Source organism: Lampetra fluviatilis, chromosome 41, assembly GCF_964198595.1.
Source record: "Lampetra fluviatilis chromosome 41, kcLamFluv1.1, whole genome shotgun sequence".
NCBI classification, from domain to species: Eukaryota; Metazoa; Chordata; class Hyperoartia; order Petromyzontiformes; family Petromyzontidae; genus Lampetra; species Lampetra fluviatilis.
The window spans coordinates 10722467-10744534 of record NC_136315.1 but is presented as its reverse complement, the minus strand read 5'-3'; the positions used below and the strand labels follow the sequence as shown (position 1 = coordinate 10744534).

Here is a 22068-nt window from a genome sequence, read left to right as displayed (position 1 = left end):
CACGCTCTGTCAGTGCAGGTGCGCCCCACTGGGAGGTCCGTGGAGCGGAATACCCAGAAGCAGCAGGTGCCGCGCAAAGACAAACACGGCGATGGAGACCAGAACCCTGAGCAACATTTGTTTTCTTACTTTGAAGAGCAAAGTCTACTCTTGCAGTCCCGGATGTCACACTTGAACGCGCGAGACGTGACTGCTTGGGGAGCCCTTCATGGCTGCTGCTGATGATTTCATTGACTTCACCCGCACCGCATGAGGCTATGGAACGCATGCGTGTTTAGTTTACGTTAAAGGTGCCGCGCTGCAATTGCAATAGCTTTCTCATGCCACTGCTGGCGCTCTGGAAGGTTCTACCCGAGATGTATTTAGGCCTACTCTTCCACCCCGGCTAGGCAACTGTGTTGGAAGTATAATTCTATAACGTAAAGCAGAGCTTCATTTGAGCCGGACTGAGCTCGGAAACATATTTACCACCCCCTTCCCACCCTCTCCCTCGCTGTCGGGGGTTGGGTCTGGCGGAATCGGCTTAGGTGGGTGGGGGCCTTAGAAATGATTCCTGGAGCGAATGGAAGCTCCGATGTTAAGTCACTGGCATTCTTGTTACAGGTCTGCAGATGGCGTTGGGCGTCGTCGGATCGTTTATAACCCGTGACGCCGATGTGAATTAACGTCGTCGTCTCTGGCATGCGAGCGGAAGTTTCCAAATCGGTGTCTTTCGCGGGAGCGCCGAGATTGGCTCTCGTTTGCCAATTGCAGGATTGCGATGTGGGGTTGGGGAGGCCCTCATCCAGCAGTGGGTTGATCACGGCTGAGTAATACATACGTACACTACACGAAGCGAGGCAATTTAGAGGACATCGTTATTGACTGTCAAGAGCAGGACGCGTCGTGGCTAGAAAACGATGCCAGTGAATCGAGACGAACGGATTGGCGGCCAAAGGTCTGCAAGGGCGTCCGCCACGGAGAGGGAGCGTACAAATGAGCTCGCACGGTGTGCGGGTGCTGGATGTTGTCGCTGCATCCAATACATGACCGTGAGAGATGATGGCGCCGACTTTGGCTGGGGAAGGAGGGGGCCCTTCAGCAGTGCGTGTGGACAGACCGTGGCTGATTGTGTATAAAAAACACGTGCACTTGCAGCACGTGGCCAGCACGTGGCGCAGCAGGCAGAGCGATTACGTCATTTGTTTGTGTGTGAGGGGAGGTGCCCCCCCCCGGCGCCACCCCGCCCCTCGTGCACCACGTGATTCATCGCCAACCCCCCCCCCCTAAATACCCCCACCACCTTCGATTTTCACTCCGCCCTCCTGTTTGAAATCTCTACCACGGATAGGCGTCGACACCTCACGGTGGACGCGCGCGATTGGCTGGACGCGCGGACGCCGACCAATGGGAGCGCGCCGCCGCTTAAGCGCTCTGGGGATTTCGATCACGGGGGGGGGTGAGAAAAAAACTGGAGCAGGGAGGAGATCGTTTCTTGGGATTCAAGCGACGAGTCCAGCAGCTCGCTCCGTCGCTCCAGGTCTGTCGACTCGTGTTGTCGAGAATGTTCCTGCTGTTGCTGCTGTTGTTGCTGCTGTTCTAATTGATTGACTATTAACCAGTCGCACGGCACGCAATTGATGTCTTCGTGCTTTGCACTCGCGATTTGAGACGCTGGCGGATTTCCTGCCCGCGTGAGTTCACGGCCGCGTTCTCCTATTCACCATCCTCCCCCGGGTCGCGAATTCTAGAAATGGTGGGGGCGCGGTGTCTGCCGCTCCCGTGGCCTCACTCGCACCGAGCGGCGGTGCCCAAGATCGTGAGGGTCTCTCATTCTTAAAGGCCTCCCCCCCGTCACTTGAGATCGTCTGGGATGTGAACGCGAGGGGGGGGCTTCTCACCTCCGCTGCCCGCGCGTGTGGCAGAGCACAGTTCACGACGTGATTATTTCTGCTGCGATGCTGGCCGATGCATCTGTCAGTCACGCGGTGCCTCAATGTCGTTACGATGATCACTCGGCGTGATCGCACCCATCATCATCAACAGCAGCAGCAGCGCCGGGCTGAATTCAAAATCAGACGCTGCTGCATCGATCACGGCTGCCTGTGATGCAGTGTTTGGCATCATCATGTGATGCTAATGGTATCATTGTCACGATCATAATAACCTCAGTATGGCATCCAGGTTCGCAGCAGTAGCAGCAGCTTCGTGGGCGCAGGGTTCAACTCTCGAGGCTGCTGCAGCTGTCGCGGTGTTCGGTTATGCAATTGTCGGGTTCTTTGCCAACGATAATTCACTATAACATCTTCATCAGCACTTTGTTGAAATCAAAACCTGCTACTGCTGCTACGATTTCCCGTGATGCAGTGTTGTCATGATCAACTTCATCCGTGTGACATGCGATCATGACTGACATGATTATCATAACTTTAGCATGATCAGTAGTGCTGGGTTGAATTTAAAATGCGTATTTCCTGCATCTCATTGATTCGCGAGATGCAAAGTTGAGAATCCTCATAACATCGTAATCATATAATGGCGTCATCATGCCATAATATACCAATCCTAAGCATACAACAATCATATAATCATGCGATCGTGACAATCATATCATGACAACAACACCTGTATTATGACACTCATAACGTCGCTGGATTGAAGCCAACATGTGCTTCTGCTGTCATTGTTGATGATGATTATCATGTAATCTTCATGGCCATGATCAATAATGGCTATATAGGCAGACTGGGCAGTATTGTTAATCGCTGTCATAGTCACGGTTTAATAAGGCATTGGAAACTCAAAGGGATTGATTCGAAACAAACGCCTGCAAACTTGTCACTCGCGACCGGCATGCATAACAGCGCCACGCATACGCGTGCTTTATTTCAAAATGAATTAATTAATGAGAATTGGCTTTATTTTTACAAGTGGTGTCAATTATTTCGAATCATTCCTCATCAGTGCATGAGCGTGCTCGCCTGTGCGTTGTCAGGGGTGAGCGGTGGTGAGCACATCTAATGTATGTTGTTTCGCACAGTTAATTGTAATTAGAGTCTATCCATTATTATTAGCTGTCGAATACATACTTACGGTCCTGTAAAATAGCACTGTCCTATCATAATAGTAGAGTATTGATATTCATATACACGGTGATATATGTTTAATGTGTTACTTTTAGCGTAATTTGTATTCTTAATTTGGTATGTATTCTTAAATATTGGAATAATATTGTATATACTGTTCAATGCCAGTTTAACCTAATGTTAAAACTGGCTGTTATGTAATAATTATCAGTGTATGCCCAGAAATGTGACACGCCTTGTCGACAACGACATTATGGTAACCACATTACTTTTAATTGTGCTGTGGCTGTTGTTGTAGCCTGCTCCTAATAGCTAATATTGGAATCTATTAAACACTCACAATAAACAGCGCTGTCTTTCACACCGTCTCTCCCACGCCCCTCGGCACAAACAAAGCTCGCGTTGTCAAAGTCAGCGCCAAAACTCAAGACCCAACATCGGCACTGCGGTGTTTGTTGATGTAGCCTCTTTGCTGACAGGCAAATTACCTTATTGATAAAAAGAACGCAGGCTTTAAATACATTAAACACTGTTCAATCCGATGTTGCGAAAGACTGCGTGGCTATTATGCACAACATGAAAGTTGCTTTTTTTTAATTCACCTCCAGATTTATGCTTCTGTTACGGGATGCGTGTTGCATCATCACCCGACCTGTCGTGTCTCTCCAGTGTTGCCGCTTGTTCCAAGTGGAGAGACCAAGTACTATGAAAGCACTTGCAAATGGCAACATCACCCCTCGCACTTTCCTGTCTTTTCGCCAGCCAGCCCAGGCCTCCCTCTCGGCATACTGGAGCTGGCTTCTCATTATTGCTGGAGACGTCGAATTGAATCCAGGCCCCGTTTTTCCCTTGTGGCGGCTGCGGCAAGAACGTCAATGCAAATTCTATCCAGTGCAACGGTGGTAAAGCTTGGTACCACAAACGCTGCTGCACTACTTTAGCCCGCATCCCCAGTTCAAATTCCGGCTGGTTCTGCAAATATTGTCCATCATCCACTCCAACAACTCCACCTTGCACTACCACACTAGCACCACTACCTCATCCATCGCAACCATCGTTTCAAGCACAACAAAACGTCCACAACAAAAACGACCTAAAAAATATTCAACTATAAACATCAACGGCATCAACAACACATCTCTTGAACTCAACACCTTCCTACAACAAAACTCAATTAATATAGCCGCCATCCAAAAAACTAAATTACAATCCACTTCTCGCACATGCAACTTTCTGTAAAGAGTTCATCCTTTTAGTTCCAGGTATCGCACTTGAACTTGAGGGATATCGACTGCTTGGGGATGCCTTCATCCAGTAGTGGATTGCTCATGCCTGATGATGATGATGACATCATTAACTTCACCCTCCGTACGAGGCTACGTCACACATGCATCTTTAGTGTACAGTAAAATACGACAAAGGTGCAGCCCTGCAATTGCTTGCTCACTCCGCTGCTGAGTGCAGGGCCTCCACTAGAGGGAGCGCTAGAGAGTATTTGGTCTACTCTTCCGCATTGATTGGACATGTTGGAAGAGGTTTATAGTCGTTATTTTTTTATAAGACAATTGTCAGGTCACACACGCTCACTCCACAATGCACTTGATGCCGCCGCCGCTATGCTCGCTATACGGCCGTGTTTATCAGTCTCTTGCCCTTCGGTGACATATCCACCATGGCCATATCCTTGAAGAGCGTCCTCGGAGATAGCAGTGTAGCCCAGTGGTTTCATTTGTTGGTGCGCGGGCGCTGCTGCTGCTGCTGGACTGAGCGAGGCACCCCACGTTTATTTACTGAGAAGCTGCCTCGATTGTGGCGACGGTCCCAGAGCCCCGTGGCCACGTGGAAATGTCGCTCACCGGCCGCTCGTTCAGCTTTAATGGAGCCACCTTCAGCAGTGCGTGTCTGTGTTTGTGGGTGCCACGGTGGCTAGGAGATGTTAACTACCTTGCCTTGTATACAGGAGGTCGGGGGGTTCCATCCCGACCCTGACACCTGTATATTTAGAGCTGTTCTCCCTGTGGTCGCATTAATTTTTCTCCGAGTCCTCCAATTTTTCCCGCCACATTTCGAAACATGCGTTTAGAGTATTTGGCTGCTATAAATTTCCACATGTTAAGCCAACTTCTGAAAAATCGCTTCACGGCTCAGTGGACCTAGTAAAATAAAAAAAATTGTAGTTTGGGGGAGCAGTGGCGCAGTGGTTAGCACACTGCGCTATTAACCCAGCAACCGAAGTTTGATTTGCCGCTCACAGCCAACATCGGTGACGAATAATCTGAACAGGTCCTGGGCCTCCCCTATGTCGACTTGGACATCAATTGATATTTGGTGTCATGCATCGATATCAGCGCTAGGGAGACAAAGGTGGCCGGGTTTGATGCTGGCCACTCTTGTGTGCCGTCCTAATCTTCATAGGTTCTCGCTAACAACGCTTGCCCCAACAGTCTGTCAAGGCTACATGGGGGAGCTTTGTCTGAGGGTGGTGGAGCCTTGTGTGAGCCATGTGTCAACACGCCCAGCCTCTCTACACCAGTTAGGGGGGCAAGTGCAGAATCGGTCCTGGCCGTCTCCCCATGTGTGCCACCCTGGCCAAAATAGATGCTTACTAACATGGCAGCATAGTAGCGAGCCTAACAAGGGCATCACCGTCTCAGGGTCATGTGTGTTTATGCGTAACCAGGCTGCGTGGTTATTGTTAAATCCTGCTATGGGTATAGCACGTGCAGGGTGATTACAATCCAAATGTACTGTAATCATGTCAAGTTGCTTCTTCATAAGGGTCCTCCATAGTTGGAATGTTTTGTTTTTTCCCATGTTAGTGAACGCTTTGCAACGTGGGCAATCCACTGCCCGATGAAGGCCTCCTCACTCCGTGTGGGTCACAGGGGCTGTTTGACCATTCTAGTCGTATGAGACTTCAGAACCCAGAATCATTTGAGATACGAGGGGGGTGGCAATGCTCCTTACAGCGGGGTTCTCACAACCGTGCGGGACTCGTGGGTTTGTGAGTTTAACAAATGTGCCTGATCCACTCACATTTCACTCTCGAGGGCTCGACTGCAGGCATGTACCACCATGCCCAGCCAGCTTGTGTAACATTCACTTGACTTGTATTTCAATAGATTTCTAAAAATGTCACCTAATTGGATGCATTGTACATGTGACATACGGTCACTCCTTGCTTAGTGGTGTTCACACAACGTATTTTTGCTATAATGTGGTTCTTCTATTAGGGAACCCGTCGCACAATGCGGAACATGCACCGTTACAGCGGTGTTTCTGAGCGGTCAACGTTTAACTACAGTACTTGTGAATATGGATCGGAAACATAGGAAGAAAAATGGAACACAAGCTCTAAAGTATACAACGAGGCATGTAGAGGCACGTGCTTGGATTTACATTTAGAGACAGAAGGAGGAACTCGTGGATTAGAGAACAAATTAGAGACATCATATAGACCTTTAAGAGATGTGAGTGGGCTTGGGCAGGACACGTCATGGCTAGAATGGACGATGGCCAGTGGTCGAGACTTAAGACAGAGGCAGCCAAGAGCAGGTGTAACACACCCAAGAGGACATCAGCTACGGAGATGGAGTAATTCAATTATCTCACGTGTAGGTGCTGGGTGGATTGTTATTGTGGTACTATGAGAGCTGGCAGTGGCTTAGTGAGGCCTTCATCCGGCAGTGGATAGATCATCACGAATGGTGCAGATAATGATGATGTGGTCGCCCAATTACTCTGACTTAAAATAGCTTGATGCTTCCTGTGTGATCACCAGTTCGGTCAAGAAACGGAGGGGAATGCCCGAGCGTGTGAGCGGCCTGTCCTGCTCCGCTAACGCACGGGGTCGGCCGTGTACCGTGTAGTTGTGCGAGCGGCCCATTGTGTGCCTCCGCACGTTTCCTGAGCTCCATCCAAATTCCCCACAGATGGCTTAGGTGCCGCGCATTGCGAGAGTGGTTGGAGCGGCGTTTGGCTGGAGCGTTTTAATAAAATTCACGAGGAGCACATCTCCGCATTGCAATCGTACCGCAGGGAGAGGTGGGATCCGGGAAGGCTGCGCAGCTGATTGGGATGTGGCACGTCAGGTGAGCGGAACGTACCCTTCCCCATGCGAAGGTCAAGGAGGTCATCGGGAGAGAGAGCCCCGTCGCTCGAATACCGGGCTGCCAGGCTGCTCCCCAGGGCATTGGGGGTGGGGGGCTGGGAGTTAAAACATTCCATTCTCTACATTCCCTGGCCGAGGAGGTAAGTGCTTTAACTTTCAAGTTACTTCATTAGCCTGATACTTTCAATCTATTTTGAAATAAACCAAAATTTGTACATTTCACTTGGCTCACTTTTGTTGGATGGTTGTTTAATTAGTCATTGACTATGATCAAGGCGCTTCGTGGCTTTCACCGCAAGTGGGAGGGCTCACTGTCGCGAGCGCCTGCTGTGGCCGTACTCCACGCGTAGTTTTAACGTTTTCACTGCGAACTTGAACCCCTCATCGCTTGATTTGAATAACTTCATCACAGTCAACTGCCACCCACGAGTGAGTGAACCATCGCAACCCTGAGTACGGGGCATGGCTTGACAGCCGGACCTCCAGTCTGCCTGTGCACCGCCGCCGCTGCCAATTTGGCATGAGGCACAGATTTTGGCAGGAACGTGGCAGTCCATCGAATGCAGTGGCTCTCTACCGTCTCCGAATGGCGGCACCTCATTCAAGATCTGCAAGACTCCCCCCCCACTAACTTCACGTTGTGCTTTCATGTGCTCTGTCGCCGCGACGTGGCGCTGACGCACCCCGCGCGCATTCGTTAATTTTTCCTGCACGGTGCAGGTCAGGAGCTGCCAATGTAACGCATTGTGCCCTCACTTCCCCCCCCCTGCCCTGTGTGCTGCTTGTCCCACAGAGCCGTGTTGAGTCGTGTGGAGGGCCAGCTAGCCGACCCCCCAGCAAGCGCCGTGCCGCCGTCAATGAGGAATTACAGACTCATCTTCTGCCACAACCTAAAGCAGCCGTAGCGAGGCCCCCGGGGAGGCGTCGCGCAACGCCACTCGTTACACGATGGGGGACAGCGGGCTCGGCCTCGAGCCCTGCCACGCGGTAACGCACGCACACACGCAGGCACGTGTGTATGTATGTACACACACATGCACATACACATGCACATACACACATGCACGTGTACAAGTGCACACGCGCAGACACGCGTGTATGTACACACACATGCACGTGTACACACGCTGACATGCGCGAATGTACACACGTGCATGTACATGCGCACACATGCGCAGACGTGCATATCTACACACATGCACATTTACATATACGTGCATGTACATACACGTGCACACACGCAGACGCGCGCTTATATACACACATGCATGCATATAAACACGCACAAAAAAAATCTCCCTATAGCCGTAACAAACTGTTGGGGCAAGTACTATTAGCGAGCACCTATGAAAGTCTGCATGGCACACGGGCGGCAATGTGGCTAGCCCCATGTCCGGCCGCCTTTGTCTCCGCAGTGGCGATTTTTACACATCGTTCCAGGTACTCATTTGATGCGGAGTCCACCTAGGGAAGGCCCAATACCGGTTCAAATAAGCGTCAATAGTGTTGGCCGTGAGTGACAATCAAACTCGGGTCGCCGGGTTTGTAGCGCAGCACACTAACCGCTACATTACCGCTACACGACACGCATACACGCACGCATATGTACATACTTCAAGGTCACTTCCAGCCACTGCCAGGCGCAATCACTGCCAAAGATTTTGCCGAGTATCTCCAGCGATTAACTCGCTCAAGGGACCCGCATGCGGCTCTCCGAGTTCCACGATCGTGCGTTTTCCTCTGCCCCTCTGTTCGTTGCTGAGCGACAATCGCAAGCGCACCAGGCGCCGCGTTCCATTGCGCGGGACATGGCCAAGGGCCTGACGGGCCGCAGGGCTGGTGTTTGCGTCGCGCCGGCTGCTGCTGCTCCTGTCACCGCTGCTGCCGCTGTGTTACGCGGAGGTACTCGGTTTAAAGGTCGTGGGTGAGCAGTTTAGCCCTTAACGCTGCAATAAATTGGCACGTTTTATTGCATGCTTATCCGCCCGAGCGTTGCGCAAGCACGTTTTGTCACCCTGTTTTTCTTCTCATACCCCCCAGTCGCTCATCAACACAGAAGAATAAAAAAATATTGTTTTATTCACCACGCTGCAACGGAGGTGGTTATTCTGGTGGGACTCTTGATTAAAGTCGGAAGAGCAGTGTCATGAAAACTAGATTCGAAGCTTTCGTGACTGCAGGAATTACTCTTTGGTTCTTTCGGTAAAGTCACGTAGAAAATCAAATCAAATAATAATTGAATACGACGTTTCGGTTGCAACACAAGCAGCCATTATCAGGTAAGAATGAATGATAAAACACAGACGCGGAAACAACATAGGCAGACACACATACAGAGACACACTGAGCGAGACACGCACCAAGACAAACAGAAAGACAACGAATCTGTGCTGAGGCCTTAAATAGAGAGAGGGGGGAGGGACCGGGGCAGAGAGAGGACTGGGGAGGCAGACAAACGAGGAGGACAAGGAGGGAGCAGTTAATCAACCAGGCTATGTGTTAACTGTGTGTTCACCGACCCTCTGTGTTGCATTGCATTACACTTCTTCATTTTCCTAAATTTGCTTTCTCAAACTTTCGATTTACTTGCTCTAAACCATTGTCTCTCCTCCGGCCACTGTGGTCCGGAATACCACACTGCTCCCTCCTTGTCCCCTTGTTTGCCTGCTGGTCCCCTCTCGTGTGTCCGCCTCCCCAGTCCTCTCTCTGCCCCGGCCCCTCCCCCCTCTCTCTATTTAAGGCCTCGGCACAGATTCGTTGTCATGAACTTTAGCCTTGGTAGTATGTGGCAATAATGGCATGAACTTTAACTGTAGAAATACCAATATTGATCGTTTTGTAATGGTAACGAGTTAATAAGTTTCAGTGTCCTCGTATATTATCATGCTCACAATATTGCATGCAATGATTTGTGTTCATCGACTGAATTTTCGTCTTTTTGAGGAAGCCGGTTATCGGGGCAATGGGGAAAGTGGCAGTCAGGCTGCAGTCAATGACTGTTCTATGATTGCTCTGTGTTATCTCACCCGACCTGAACCCACAGCCCATAACAGCGGCATTATTACAGACACACAAAGAAACACCCTTTGTAAATACCAGCAGCAAGAACTTCATGAGCAATTTAAATTAATCTGCTTTTCTGTGAATATGTGAAGGGCTCTTGCTCAGTGAATCAGATGAATGAGGCTTTAGTCACCGATCAGAGCCGCAGCACCCTGAATAGCTCTCCGCAACAGCACATTATTTAAATAGGGGTCATTAAACGTGACATATCCACGCCCCCCGGAGCGAGCAAAACGATATTCACGGCCACACAGGAGTGCAGGCAGAGGCTGCGAGATGAGGTGACCTTCACCCGGCCGCGGCATATAAAATGGCCTCGGACGATGAAGGCAGAAGGTCATTGGTATTCTGGGTGACACTGTAGGCTCTTGGGGGCCTAAGTGCGGCAAGTAGGCAGGCAGCGCGCTCCGGGTTTTTGCCGAGAGCCAGATGAGCTTTGGCACCGTCGGTGCAATTAGCCGTGGCGCTGATGAAATTCCTGCGCCGGGCCGCATGCGTACATGTGTGCGCGCCGCTGCTGCCGCTGGCACTGCCGCGCTAGCCGTGGTCTCCTTCGAGGCATCTGACCTACTTAGGGAGCAGGATCGCGTGCATCCCACGTTCGTCACAGTGGCACGTACGCAAGTGTGAGGGCTCTATGCCGGGTAGGAGATGTGCATTTTTTTTTACAAAAACTTTGAGGTGGCCGGATGGTTCGGAGGTCAGAGCGCTGAGCCGGCACCGCGGGGATCGTGGCTTTGAATCCAGGTTTCAGCCACTGCTTGTAATTAAACTGGTTCTTGAATTTATTTTCCTAAATGCCTGAGAGATTTGGGAAAAATTAAAATATAGTTTTGACTGTCATGCGATGAACATGGTGGCAGGGCAAGTGGGAAAGTGTTGCCCCCTACTGTGTGGATTAGAGGTCACTGAACTGATCTCAAAGGTAACTCTGTGATATCCGCTTCCATTGGCCGTTGTCTAATATGATGAATTGCACTGCTCTGCGAGAAATCGGAACAGATTTTTTTCATGACATGACGCCAATACAAGAATCGGGCGGGTAAAATATTTGTTTTATATAAATGAAGAATAAAACTCTGACTTGAGTGTGTGAAGATGGGGTACGTTGAACTTATTTTGCACCGTACATAGCCAACCGTGCTAATTGGAGGTGCGAAACGATGGGTAGTGCAGAGCAGGGTGGGGGGGTGTACCCACTGCCATGTGACCGCTTGGCTCGAGGACGTCAGGTGATGAGATGCGCGAGCGCTCATCGGAATGGGCGGACCAGGATGGGAAATAGAAACAGGATCCCCAGCCACCCGAGCCCAAGGGCCTCGCGTCCTCCCGAGTCAGAGGGGGTGACGGCTGTGAGGGGGGCCGGATTGGGTAAGGGGAAGTTTGGTGTTCAAATGTGAGTCGCAGAGAACTAGTGCTCCAAAGGATAATTCTGACTTCACCAATGCACTTAAAGGAGGGAGCGGTAGTGCAGCGGTAGTGCAGCCGTAGTGCACTGTGCTACGAACCCGACGACACGAGTTTCATTTCTGCTCACGGCCAACGCCAGTGACGATTATCTGAACTGGTCCTGGGTCTCCCCTAGGTCGACTCAGCCTCAAATAAGCACTTGGCGCACTGTGTAAACATCGCCACTGCGGAGATAACAGCGGTTAGGCGTGGTGCTGGCCACCCACCCCGCTCATAGGTGCTCGCTAACAGCACTTGCCACTAAAGTCTGGTAAGGCAATACGAGGGATCTTTGTGTGCGCCATTTCACGGAAGAGGGTTTATTGTTCCCCATCTATATGAATTAGAACTGCTGATACCATGTATACGTGGTATTACAACGATGATTTTATTTTTTTATTGACTGCAGTAATTAAGAAATGGAATATAGTTTAACCTTAGTACTCGCCTAATTAAAATCTGCTACTGCACAGTTTTCATTTATTTGTATCCGTGAAAGGAGAGCGAGAGAAACCTGGTTTAGTTAATGTGTGTGTTTCTGTGTAGGTGTCTGTTCTCTGCTATGCTCATGGGAGCGGTTGTGCGGTGGTTAGCGCACTGCGCTTCAAACCCGGTGAACCTAGTTTGATTCCCACTCACGTCCGATAACTTTTGGCAAAAATTTGAACTACCATTGGGCCTCCCCTAGGTCGACTCGGCCTTAAACGAGTGCCTATCCAGACTTCCAATGAGCACAGTTTGTTATGTATGATGCTAAAGAAGTCCAAAAACGTACATATGTATTATTGCCGTGTGTATACAATGGTTCCACAGTTAACGATATTAATTGGTTCCACGAAAACCATCGTTAATTGAAATTATTGTTAATCGAATATAGGAAATACTTTTTAAAGGCTTAATTTGTTCCAAGACGATCGTAAGTTGACCTTTTTCACCCTAAAAACATAGCATAAAAAGGGGCATAGATTGAGCATAACATAAAAATTCTTACCTTAGGCTAAGAAAATGTATGGCTTTTTTCACATTCATTTTAGGGGCCATTGTTATTGATCTTATTTGACTTTTAAGTAAAAATAACACTTAAATATTCAAGAGAGCTGTTTCCATAAGCACCGAACATGAAACATTCAAAAGCTAACAGCAAGTTACTCTCAAAACGCTCATAAAAGAGCGACACTGATTGGCTGAGGTCTGCTGAGTCCACTTAGGAGCGCTCCGATTGGCCAAAACCGGCGGCCGCGTGATATCGTAAACGTATTGTTAATCGAAAATGCATCGTTAGTAGAAACAATGGGGACCTTATGGGAGGCGGATCGTTAATTGAAATATCATTAAACGATGGTGTTTGCCACTCACAGTCTCTTAAGACTATACGGGGGATCTTTGTCTTTGTGCTCTGCTCAGAATTGCGTTCCCCCCTTGCTCGTTTTCCATTCGTCGTTGCCCATGGGGAACCACTTCACGCCGTTGCCCGCGTCATCACGAACCTCGGTGGAGCGTGCCTGCCGTGCGGCATTGTGCAGGCAGGGTTGGTGGCTCGCTCACAGATTGTGCCGCGATTGAGACTCACCTGCAGGGCTACGAGGACGTGCGGATGATGCAGTGCAACCAAGTGGGCTCCTGGCCCGTTGGCAGCAGTCGTTTTGTGTTAAATCTCCCCTCCTTGTGCATGGGATGCTCACTCATTTTATACCACATGAGCATGTGCATAATACATGTTTATATTTTTTAAGGGTTTGTCTATTGCTCATTATTGACTAATGGGTAGCTGTTCATGTGCCAATACCAGACTCTTCATTTGGAAAACAATTCGCTTCGTACCAGAGCCCCGTGGTGTATCGTACAGTCTCCAACTCATTCACTACATCTCTTTGGCCTCTCTATCCGTGTGCTAAGCAGAAGGGCCATTCCCTGAAAACTTGATCCCTTACGTAATGTTTGTTTATTTTCAAGCAGTGCTATTGACGAATGTGTTGAGTGTTTTGTAGTTCGTTCTTATGCGCCACTGCCAAAGAGGTATTGCAGGAAAAAGATATGTTAACAGAAGGAGTGGAGGACCCATGGCACTGCAGCGCAAAATCAGAGATAGCTAAACTAAAACTATTTTTTGTTATTTTGCCAGGTAAGGCCCACTGACCTGGCCATAAATGATAGTTCAACGTAGCGGCTTATCATGTGGAAATGTATGGCAGCCAAATACTCTAAACACATGTGGATTTAAAATGTGGAAGGAAAACCGGAGGACCCGGAAAAAAATCCTCGCGACCACAGGGAGAGAGACACACAAACTCCAAATAGACAGCAGGCGTCAGGGTCGGGATCGAATCCTTGACATCTTCTACTCCAGGCGATTGAATTAACATCTTGTACCGTAGCTGTCTATGTTCACTCTCCTCTCACGATCCTCCTGCAGTCGCAGAACTAAGAGTAATCTGCGTTTTATGTAAAAATAAAATGGCAAGGTATTTAAAAAAATATTTTCTCGGATTTAAAGAATATTGCGAGAGAATTACATTCATAGCAGTATAGCCACAACTTGGTTTTACATTTTTTTACTGTCTAGAATTGTAAAAAAATTGTTATAATGGGTTAATGGTGCTTTGTGTGGCAGATTTGCACCAAAAAGGCACCACATGTAAACAAAAAAATGTATTGACTTGGATTGAAAGTTGGAGCAATTTTAAATGAACCCTGTCTGTCTTCTGTATGCATTATTCCCACCTATTCTGTTTCGCTATCTGTTAAATGTATTCCAAACTTCTTCCGCCATATCAATTAAATGTTTATTTGATGAAAAAAAATGAATACCCTTTCCGGCAAGAATACAGAAGGTGTTAATATTTTCACCTATCACAAGGCATGAAGTCTGCATTGAAAACGCATGCTCGTAGTAAAACATGCAACCAAACATGCCTTGATAATATATGCATTTTCCTTGAAACTGATTGGCCTACACCAGCCTCCTTCATGGCCTTGTCTCAAAGAATTCCAAAAGGCAAACAGCACGACGACATTGCAAAGAGGTGTCCAGGTAGCTCAGCGGTAGAGCGAGCAGCTCGCAATTGCAAGGTCCGAGTTTGATTCAGCCAATCATCTCTCCAGGGTCGATAAAAATGAGTACCACTGTGGAAAAGTCAACAGTGGTTGTCTTATGGCTAGACGTGCCCCAGTCATAGGAATGTGGAATATCCATAACATCTCAGGGGTTGTAAATATGAGATGAGCATCGCCTCAGTGCTTATTTCAGCAAGGAAGTCACTTGATTACTACAGTTGTAGTATTGTTATGAAAGAGCATAACTGCCCCGAGGTCAAATGTTTGTCATTTGTAACCACGACAGGACATCAAGGTGGGGCTGTCTCGGTAGAATAGGTCAATTGTTTAGAAATCAAAACTTGTCTCAGATGACCCAATCCCAGGGCTAATTCCTTTCACTGTTTTGTTTTTAACGTTCCTGTGTGGCACAGTGCTTGTTTTCCTTTCCATACAATGCATCACTTACCCCTTTACATGTGTAGTGACTGTGAATGTCACTGTGTGGTGCCGGGCTTGCGAAGCCACGGCGGATAATATGTTGTCATTATGTGCGGCCCGGTTACTAGGCGTAGTACCAGCCCTAGCGGGGCTTGGGTGAGCGCTGGTTAGCATGGAAGCACCACATACAGTGTGCAGTGCGGGCTCCCGGTGAGGGAGCGAGAGAGAGTATCAGCCAGCCAGGGTTACGTTGGGGCATAATACGCTGGTTGACCTGCCGACACGTGACCGGATTATATTGGAGGGGGGCCGCTGGGCGGTCACGTGGTCTAAAGGAGCTCTCGGGAGCCTTCGGGAAAGAGCTCGAGAGATCTAGAAGGTGGGCGGGGCGAGGGGCGGATTTTATTGGAGGGGGGCCGCTGGGCGGTCACGTGGTCTAAAGGAGCTCTCGGGAGCCTTCGGGAAAGAGCTCGAGAGATCTAGAAGGTGGGCGGGGCGAGGGGCGGAGCCAGCCCAGGCCAATATCACGGGGGCCTCGTGAGGGGCTTGGGGTTCTTCGGGTTGTTGGTGAAGAAGATCCACGTCGGGTTGAAGAAGCCTCTAGCCACGCGGTCAGGACCGGGATAGCGGGACTGTGTCTAGTTCTGCCGTAGCGTGGTTAGATGGGCGTTCAACACCCAAGTGTAGGTTACGTTATGTTGTGTTGAGTTGATGTAATAAATAGTGTCGCTCCCAAGACAACGTCTGCGACTCAGTTGGACTCACTACACGTGTGCATGCACACACGCACGCATGCACGCGTACGTGTGCATATGCGCACCGCAGACACGATGGGTAAATTTTCCTCCTACGCTGATGCTGCTGAGAAACATGGTGTGATCAATGCATGTGAATTCTGTGAGGGTTTAGAGAAATGATTAAGGGTTTAGGATTGGGGTTCAAGGATAGGTTTATGGTTAAACGTTAGGGAGTTAGGATTCGGCAGTTAGGGTTAGGGAGGTAGAGTTACAGAGTGAGGGTTTAGCGTTAGGCCGGTATGGTTTAGGAAGTTAGGGTTTCGGGTTAGGAAGTTCAGGTAATATGGAGATAGAGTTAGCGTTTACTGTTGGGGTTTAGGGTGAGGGAGTAAGGGTTTAGTGTTAGGGTGTTGGGGTTTAAGGAGTTTAGGTTAAGGATCTAGGGTTTAGGGTTAGTGAGTTGGGGTTATGGAAGTTGTGTTTAGGATTTTGGGGTTGGGGTTATCGGTGGCAGTATCTGAGTCTGCTTCTCTTCTGCTGTATCTATGAGCACGGTAGTACCAGTCACAGTGAGTACGTGATATTGGTGTGGTGTGGTGGTTTTTGGCACCGAAAGCCCTGCGGCACTCACTGGCCGTGTTTAATGAGGGATAACCGCTCTTACTGGCGACGTTGGGGGGAGGGGGGACGTGGGTGGTGGTGGTGGTACCGGCCGTGAGTCCACTGGGGGCGTGTGTGCCCTCTCTGATGCCGCTAAAAAACAGTTTTTCAAGGCTGCACTTTGCCGCGACTTTGATAACGAAGCAAGCAGAGACCGCTTCCGCTTGGGGAGAAACGAGCTCCGTTGTCGTTTGTGGAAGGAGCTGCATCGTGGGGGTTGGTCAGCCTTTTGACGCATGGCCCGCAGCCTGTACATGACCTAGTTTCGTGATATCTCCTCTCCGAACATGTTCCCGTTCGTTTTGATTTCTCCACGATTGTGTGGCACATGCACGTTTTATCTCGTGAAAAAACATACCCCTGATTCGTATATATCTAAAATGTAAACAAGATACAAACTGTACAGCGAATGAGATGCACAATGTCATCATTGTACTTGCGATGAAGCATCTGAAATCAAACTAACGTAATTCATTTAACTTGAACTAAACTAGTACAGTCGGCACATGCCATGCCGCATCCTCTGACAGTGTGCCTTGCCGCGTGCCCTGCCGTGTACTCTGACTGTGTGCCCTGCCGTGTGCTCTGACCGTTTCTTAGACTGTTTGTGTTGTTTATATAAAAAAAAGTCGGTGGTTTCCCGCTCAAGTGAGCACTGAGGCCGTGGTGAAAATTTCACATTCCTATGGCAGGGCCGAGTCGTCCATTGGGCAACAACCGATGACCTACCAATACACAACACAGTGGTACTAATTTTATCGACCACAGAAGGATGATGGGTGTTTTTAGGTTTCCCTTGCTTTAGACAATACGTGCCATTTCACAAATTTGATGTTATATTCTCCGGGGACGTCACCTCGCGTGGCCGCTCCCATTCATGCATTTGTCGTTATCCCCCTGTCTGCGTGTGTGTGTATGTAAAATGGGGAGCGGTAGTGTAATCGTTAGCACGCTGCGCTACTAACCCGGCGACCTGAGTTCGATTCCCGCTCATGCCCAACACCAGTAACGATTATTTGCATCGGTCCTGGGCCTGCCCCAGGTAGACTCAGCCCCAAATGAGTACCTGGTGTGGTGTGTAAACATCGCCACTGGGGAGACAAAGGCATCTGGGCGTGGTGCTGGCCACCCACCCCCTCATATGCCATGCCAGCCTTCAAAGGTGCTTGTGAACAGCACTTGCCCCAAAAGTCAGTTAAGGCTATATGGGGGATCTTTGTCTTTGTGTAAAAAATCAGCCGAAAATTGTTTCAAGGTGCGTTAAAAAATGTACTGTACTTGAAAAATGTAAATATCTTTCGCGTTTCGGTTTGTCTTGCTGCAAGGGGCTATATGCAATGCTCTGCAGAAGGAGTAGCACCATGTGCAAAGGAAGTTCAACATACATGAGATGCAGACTCCTCGATCGCCGCTACCACGACCGTTCCCGTGAATTCAACTCCGTGGTCTCTTCACCCGTGTCGAGGGCTCTGCCTATTCGATTCGCTATTTCACCCACACTGGGCTCAACGACCAAATGGGGAATGAGAGAGTGACGTTCATGGCGTAACCGACCGCTGCCCAGCACACGCTTACACAGGCGGCTCGGACGCTGCACATTGAGCAGTTCCGATGCCGTTGCATGCATTATCAGACTCGGTACAATATGTATTCAAATGTTTCATACGAAAGAAAGACCACAGGTCACGAGACTTCACTTCTTCTTCCCTTGCTCTCTCCCTCTTTGACATAACCTCCCAAGCTCGTACAATAATAACCTTGCTCATTTCATGGAATGTGTTACTCATGTTAGCCGCTGAATGTTTCGAACCTTTGAGCCTGTGCTCAACCACTGTTAAAAAAGGACACTTATTTGGATGTCCAGGATATCCAGAAATCTTTAACCCTCACTATCTGCATCGAGCCAGTCCCCATAAAGAATTAGTTTTTACGCCTTAAGTAAATACTTGACGCAAGCGCTGCACAGCAGAGGGGCGCATAGCACGTGTTGTCCTCTGATATGCACGTTCCCATTGAAGCGCAGTAGGCATTGAAGACGGAGACAGAGGCGCCACTGGAACAGACAGCTGAGGCAGGGCTTTGCTCGGAGAGGGAGAAGTCGTGGGGTCGACCTGCTCATTGTCCTACGCGCTCCCTCTTCGTTTTTCTCTTGGCCTCATTCATTTCCTCTTTCTTTCACCCATTCCACCTATCCAGCCAAGAACGCTGAAATATGGGTGGCTGGATCTCCACAGGGGCCTGCGTTTTGTGGAATCAGTTCCAAAATATTAAATGAATTCTCACGTCCTTTGAAGTCGAGTGCATTTATAGTCACACACCACAAACAACTGGTGTCTTGCCGCATGGGTTTCTATTTGCGATGCAGTGAAGGCAGCACTGAGCTACTTAAGATCTGTAGAGCTGCTATAAAACCCCAAAGGGAAGTTTGTTACTTAACATAAGGAGACAGCAACACGGCTTATTAAAACGCATGTATAACAGTGTTCCCAAGTGTGCACAGTATTTCAACATTCCAGACACGTGGGCGAAGATGCATACCTTGTTTAGTACAGTGTGTGTGCATTATGAAGATTTTGTCTGGAGCATTGGTGGACGAGATTGTGGATGGAGGTTGTGTGGACTGGATGGTGCCGATGTAAGAGATCAACGCTGCTGTTGCTGCTGGAAATGCTTGGCTGCCATACATGCTTGGCTGGCCCTGTTATTGATTAACGCTGCACATATTGCAGTCGGTATTTGTATTCATCCCATTACTGCCAGCAATGAGTAGAAGAGTCGAGCAGAACATTGCTGTGACTGGTCCGCAGTCGAGGTGAGGCATGGAGCATGAGCCTGAGGGCGGGGGGACAGGAGGTGGGGAATTACTTCAGCAAACGCACCGTCAAAGGCACATGACCCAGTCATCCCTGTGCACTGGTCACGTGACTTCCCTCCCTCCTCTGCGACTTTCCCACCCCCTGTCCCTCCCCCATCCGCTGCTCCCCAGCCATCGCTCGGAGAGGGTGTCCCCTTTTCACCGTGGTGACGAGAATGCCAAACATTCGCGGCGGCAGTAGCAGCTTCCGCCTTCCGCTTCGCGCGTGCGTCCCACCACGCCGCTTGCCCTGTGCTGCTGCCAGCTGTCGTGTCGGCCAACCGCTTGAGCTCTCTCACTCTGCGCCCTCTCGCTGTGCGCTCGCTTGCTCACCCGCCTCTCTGCGGTGCACGCAGTGGTTTCGAGAAAGCGGCATCGAGTGTTCTTGCTGCGGCCGAGCATAGCCCGTGCGGCGCGAGGGGAGGCAGATGTGCGGCAGCTAGAGTGGCACGAGCCGTGATGTAGCTCCTCCGCTCCATGCGTACGGCAGCTTTGGGGCCCTCAGCTCCGCCATGGGTGTAGGAGCAGCCATGCGCCTTTGTGTGAGTAGAAGCGCATTCCTCATACCTCTTCACGTTCGCGTTGTGTGCTTAAAGTTTATTTTATTTGCCCAGCGCGGTCCTGCGGTGAACCATTCACTGCTCTGCCCTTGAGGCGCAGCGGTGCAGACGTTAGCGGCAGAGTTCCTCTGGTGGGCATTTTCGTCTTGGCACGACTACGGGCGAGCGGGCTGGAATGCCAGCGCCACACCCAGCCACTCTTTCCACTTTCGTTCGTTTCATCCCAACAGCGAGCGCCATGTGTTGCTTCTCTTAACGGCCAGGCCGCGGCTGAGATTCAGCCGGCACATGCTGTGTTGGCTCGCTCGCCCTAGGGTTTGTCCGGGCAAGAAGAGGTCCCTCCCCAGAGCTGAGACTGGAATTTGGGGTCACTGTCCTGGTGGCACGGGTGGCACTGGGCTGGCAGCACATTCCAAACAGCACAACACTTAGGGGAACGTGTTGGCAGGGCTGTGTAAACGCAGGCGCTGGAAACGCCGCCGCCACCCACGGCATCAACCAACGCTGATTTGTGGAAAAAAACAGAAGTCCAAGTGAATAATGTCCCTGTCAGCGGACGGGAAGAGGGAGAGAACTTTTTATGACGCGGTTCTTTACAACTACCCAAAATACATTTTCAGGAACTTTGTGAAACTGCAATGGTTTGTAAATGTAACGTATACCTCCACAGGTGTGATTTACTTTGAAGTCTTTTCTGTGCTCACGGGCACACATTTATCAACCCTTCTGAAGGAAAACAAAGGCCCGAGTGGATGAATAGGGAATTGAAAAATTTACTCAATTCACCGAATATAGCTTTTCTCGGGGGAATATAAATTTTTTTCTGCACGACATTTTCACATGAGCAAAAGAGGCGTAACATAAACAAGTTGAAATAAGCATCTGTCGTTTGTAAAAGTGCCTCCGCTTTTATTCCCTTTTAAGCGTGCGCTCGCTCCGTCTGCGGCTTGAGTAATGGAGAGGTGACTCGATGTTCACGCTTGCGTGAGGTTCTCTGACAAACCAGAAGGCCGCTCCTGGCAACGGAAGGTGCCATCCCGGCATACCTGTGTTCAGGCGGCACATGGGGTCTAAACTGAACGACGACACGCGGCCATCTGCCAGCTTTAGAGACTTGAGAAAAGGATTTGTACAACAGATCCGATGAAATCCCCTCTGCTTACATCAGTGTTAAAATCCTGATGTCTAATTACCATCTTAGCCCTAGGCCTGCTGTGTCTGCCTGTGTGTACACCACCCTGAGATGCGGTTGTACTGTACAAATGTGTGTTTGTAAGTCCATTTGATTTGGAAGTCATTCGCATTATAAATAGGTATGTGTTGTGCTCTGGGCAGAGTGGTGGTATAGTGGTGGTATAGTGGTTAGCGCACTCGCCGACATGAGTTTGATTCCTCGCCCACGCCTCACATCGGTGGGGAGTGGTATCTGAACCGCTCCTGGGCTCCCCTTCTCGAACCCTCACTAACCAGTGCGGTGAAGTATGGTTAAAAAAAACCCTCGTGACTGATATGGTGGAGCGAGGCCTTCATCCAGCAGTGGATTGCAAAGGGGAAGTCGTGCGGAGATTCACCTGCTTGGCGGTTTGATGAATTGTCATTTGTAATGAATTGGGGGGTCACGGTTTAAACAAGAATTAAATTATCGATTCTTGTTATTTTTTCCTCGGTCATTCTCTTTGCCCAGAGGCATATCCGCAAAGCATGTGGGTGTCATCGTCATAAACCGTGCGTCGATTCGATGCTTGTATCGCAGGCGTTCACCTCTATCACAATTGATGAATATCTTGCCTGCCCAATGTTTAACATTGTTAGCTCCAAGAATTAAAAGTACGTGAGGGGGTAGTAGGTTGGCAAAGTTTGGAAACTCCTGCTGCCTCTGTCTGGACAAAGCCGTATCCTGGAAACGTGTTGTACAAAAAAAAATGTAGCACTCTGCCCATTCAAGAAATAGAGGTCAGACAGTGTAAACCAAGTTGTGAATGAAGGAACAATAGAAATCTGCTGCTTTTACTTAAAACTGGATACTGTGGCAAAGCAGAGGGCCTTGTGATGTCTTCGGAGTTGAATATCGATGAATTTATATCCTTCCAAAGTC

At 49.4% G+C, this 22068-nt stretch overlaps 1 protein-coding gene across 1 annotated transcript in view; it reads left to right on the top strand.

Moving 5' to 3' along the window:
* The first annotated feature begins 1427 nt into the window (after positions 1-1427).
* The window catches only part of LOC144946547 (protein FAM13A-like), a 63769-nt gene continuing 43128 nt past the window's right edge, over positions 1428-22068 (top strand). Inside the window, 2 exon segments of the mRNA XM_078875546.1 lie at positions 1428-1519; positions 7970-8163. Coding sequence (XP_078731672.1) covers positions 8125-8163 — 39 coding nt within the window. The 5' untranslated portion in view covers positions 1428-1519; positions 7970-8124.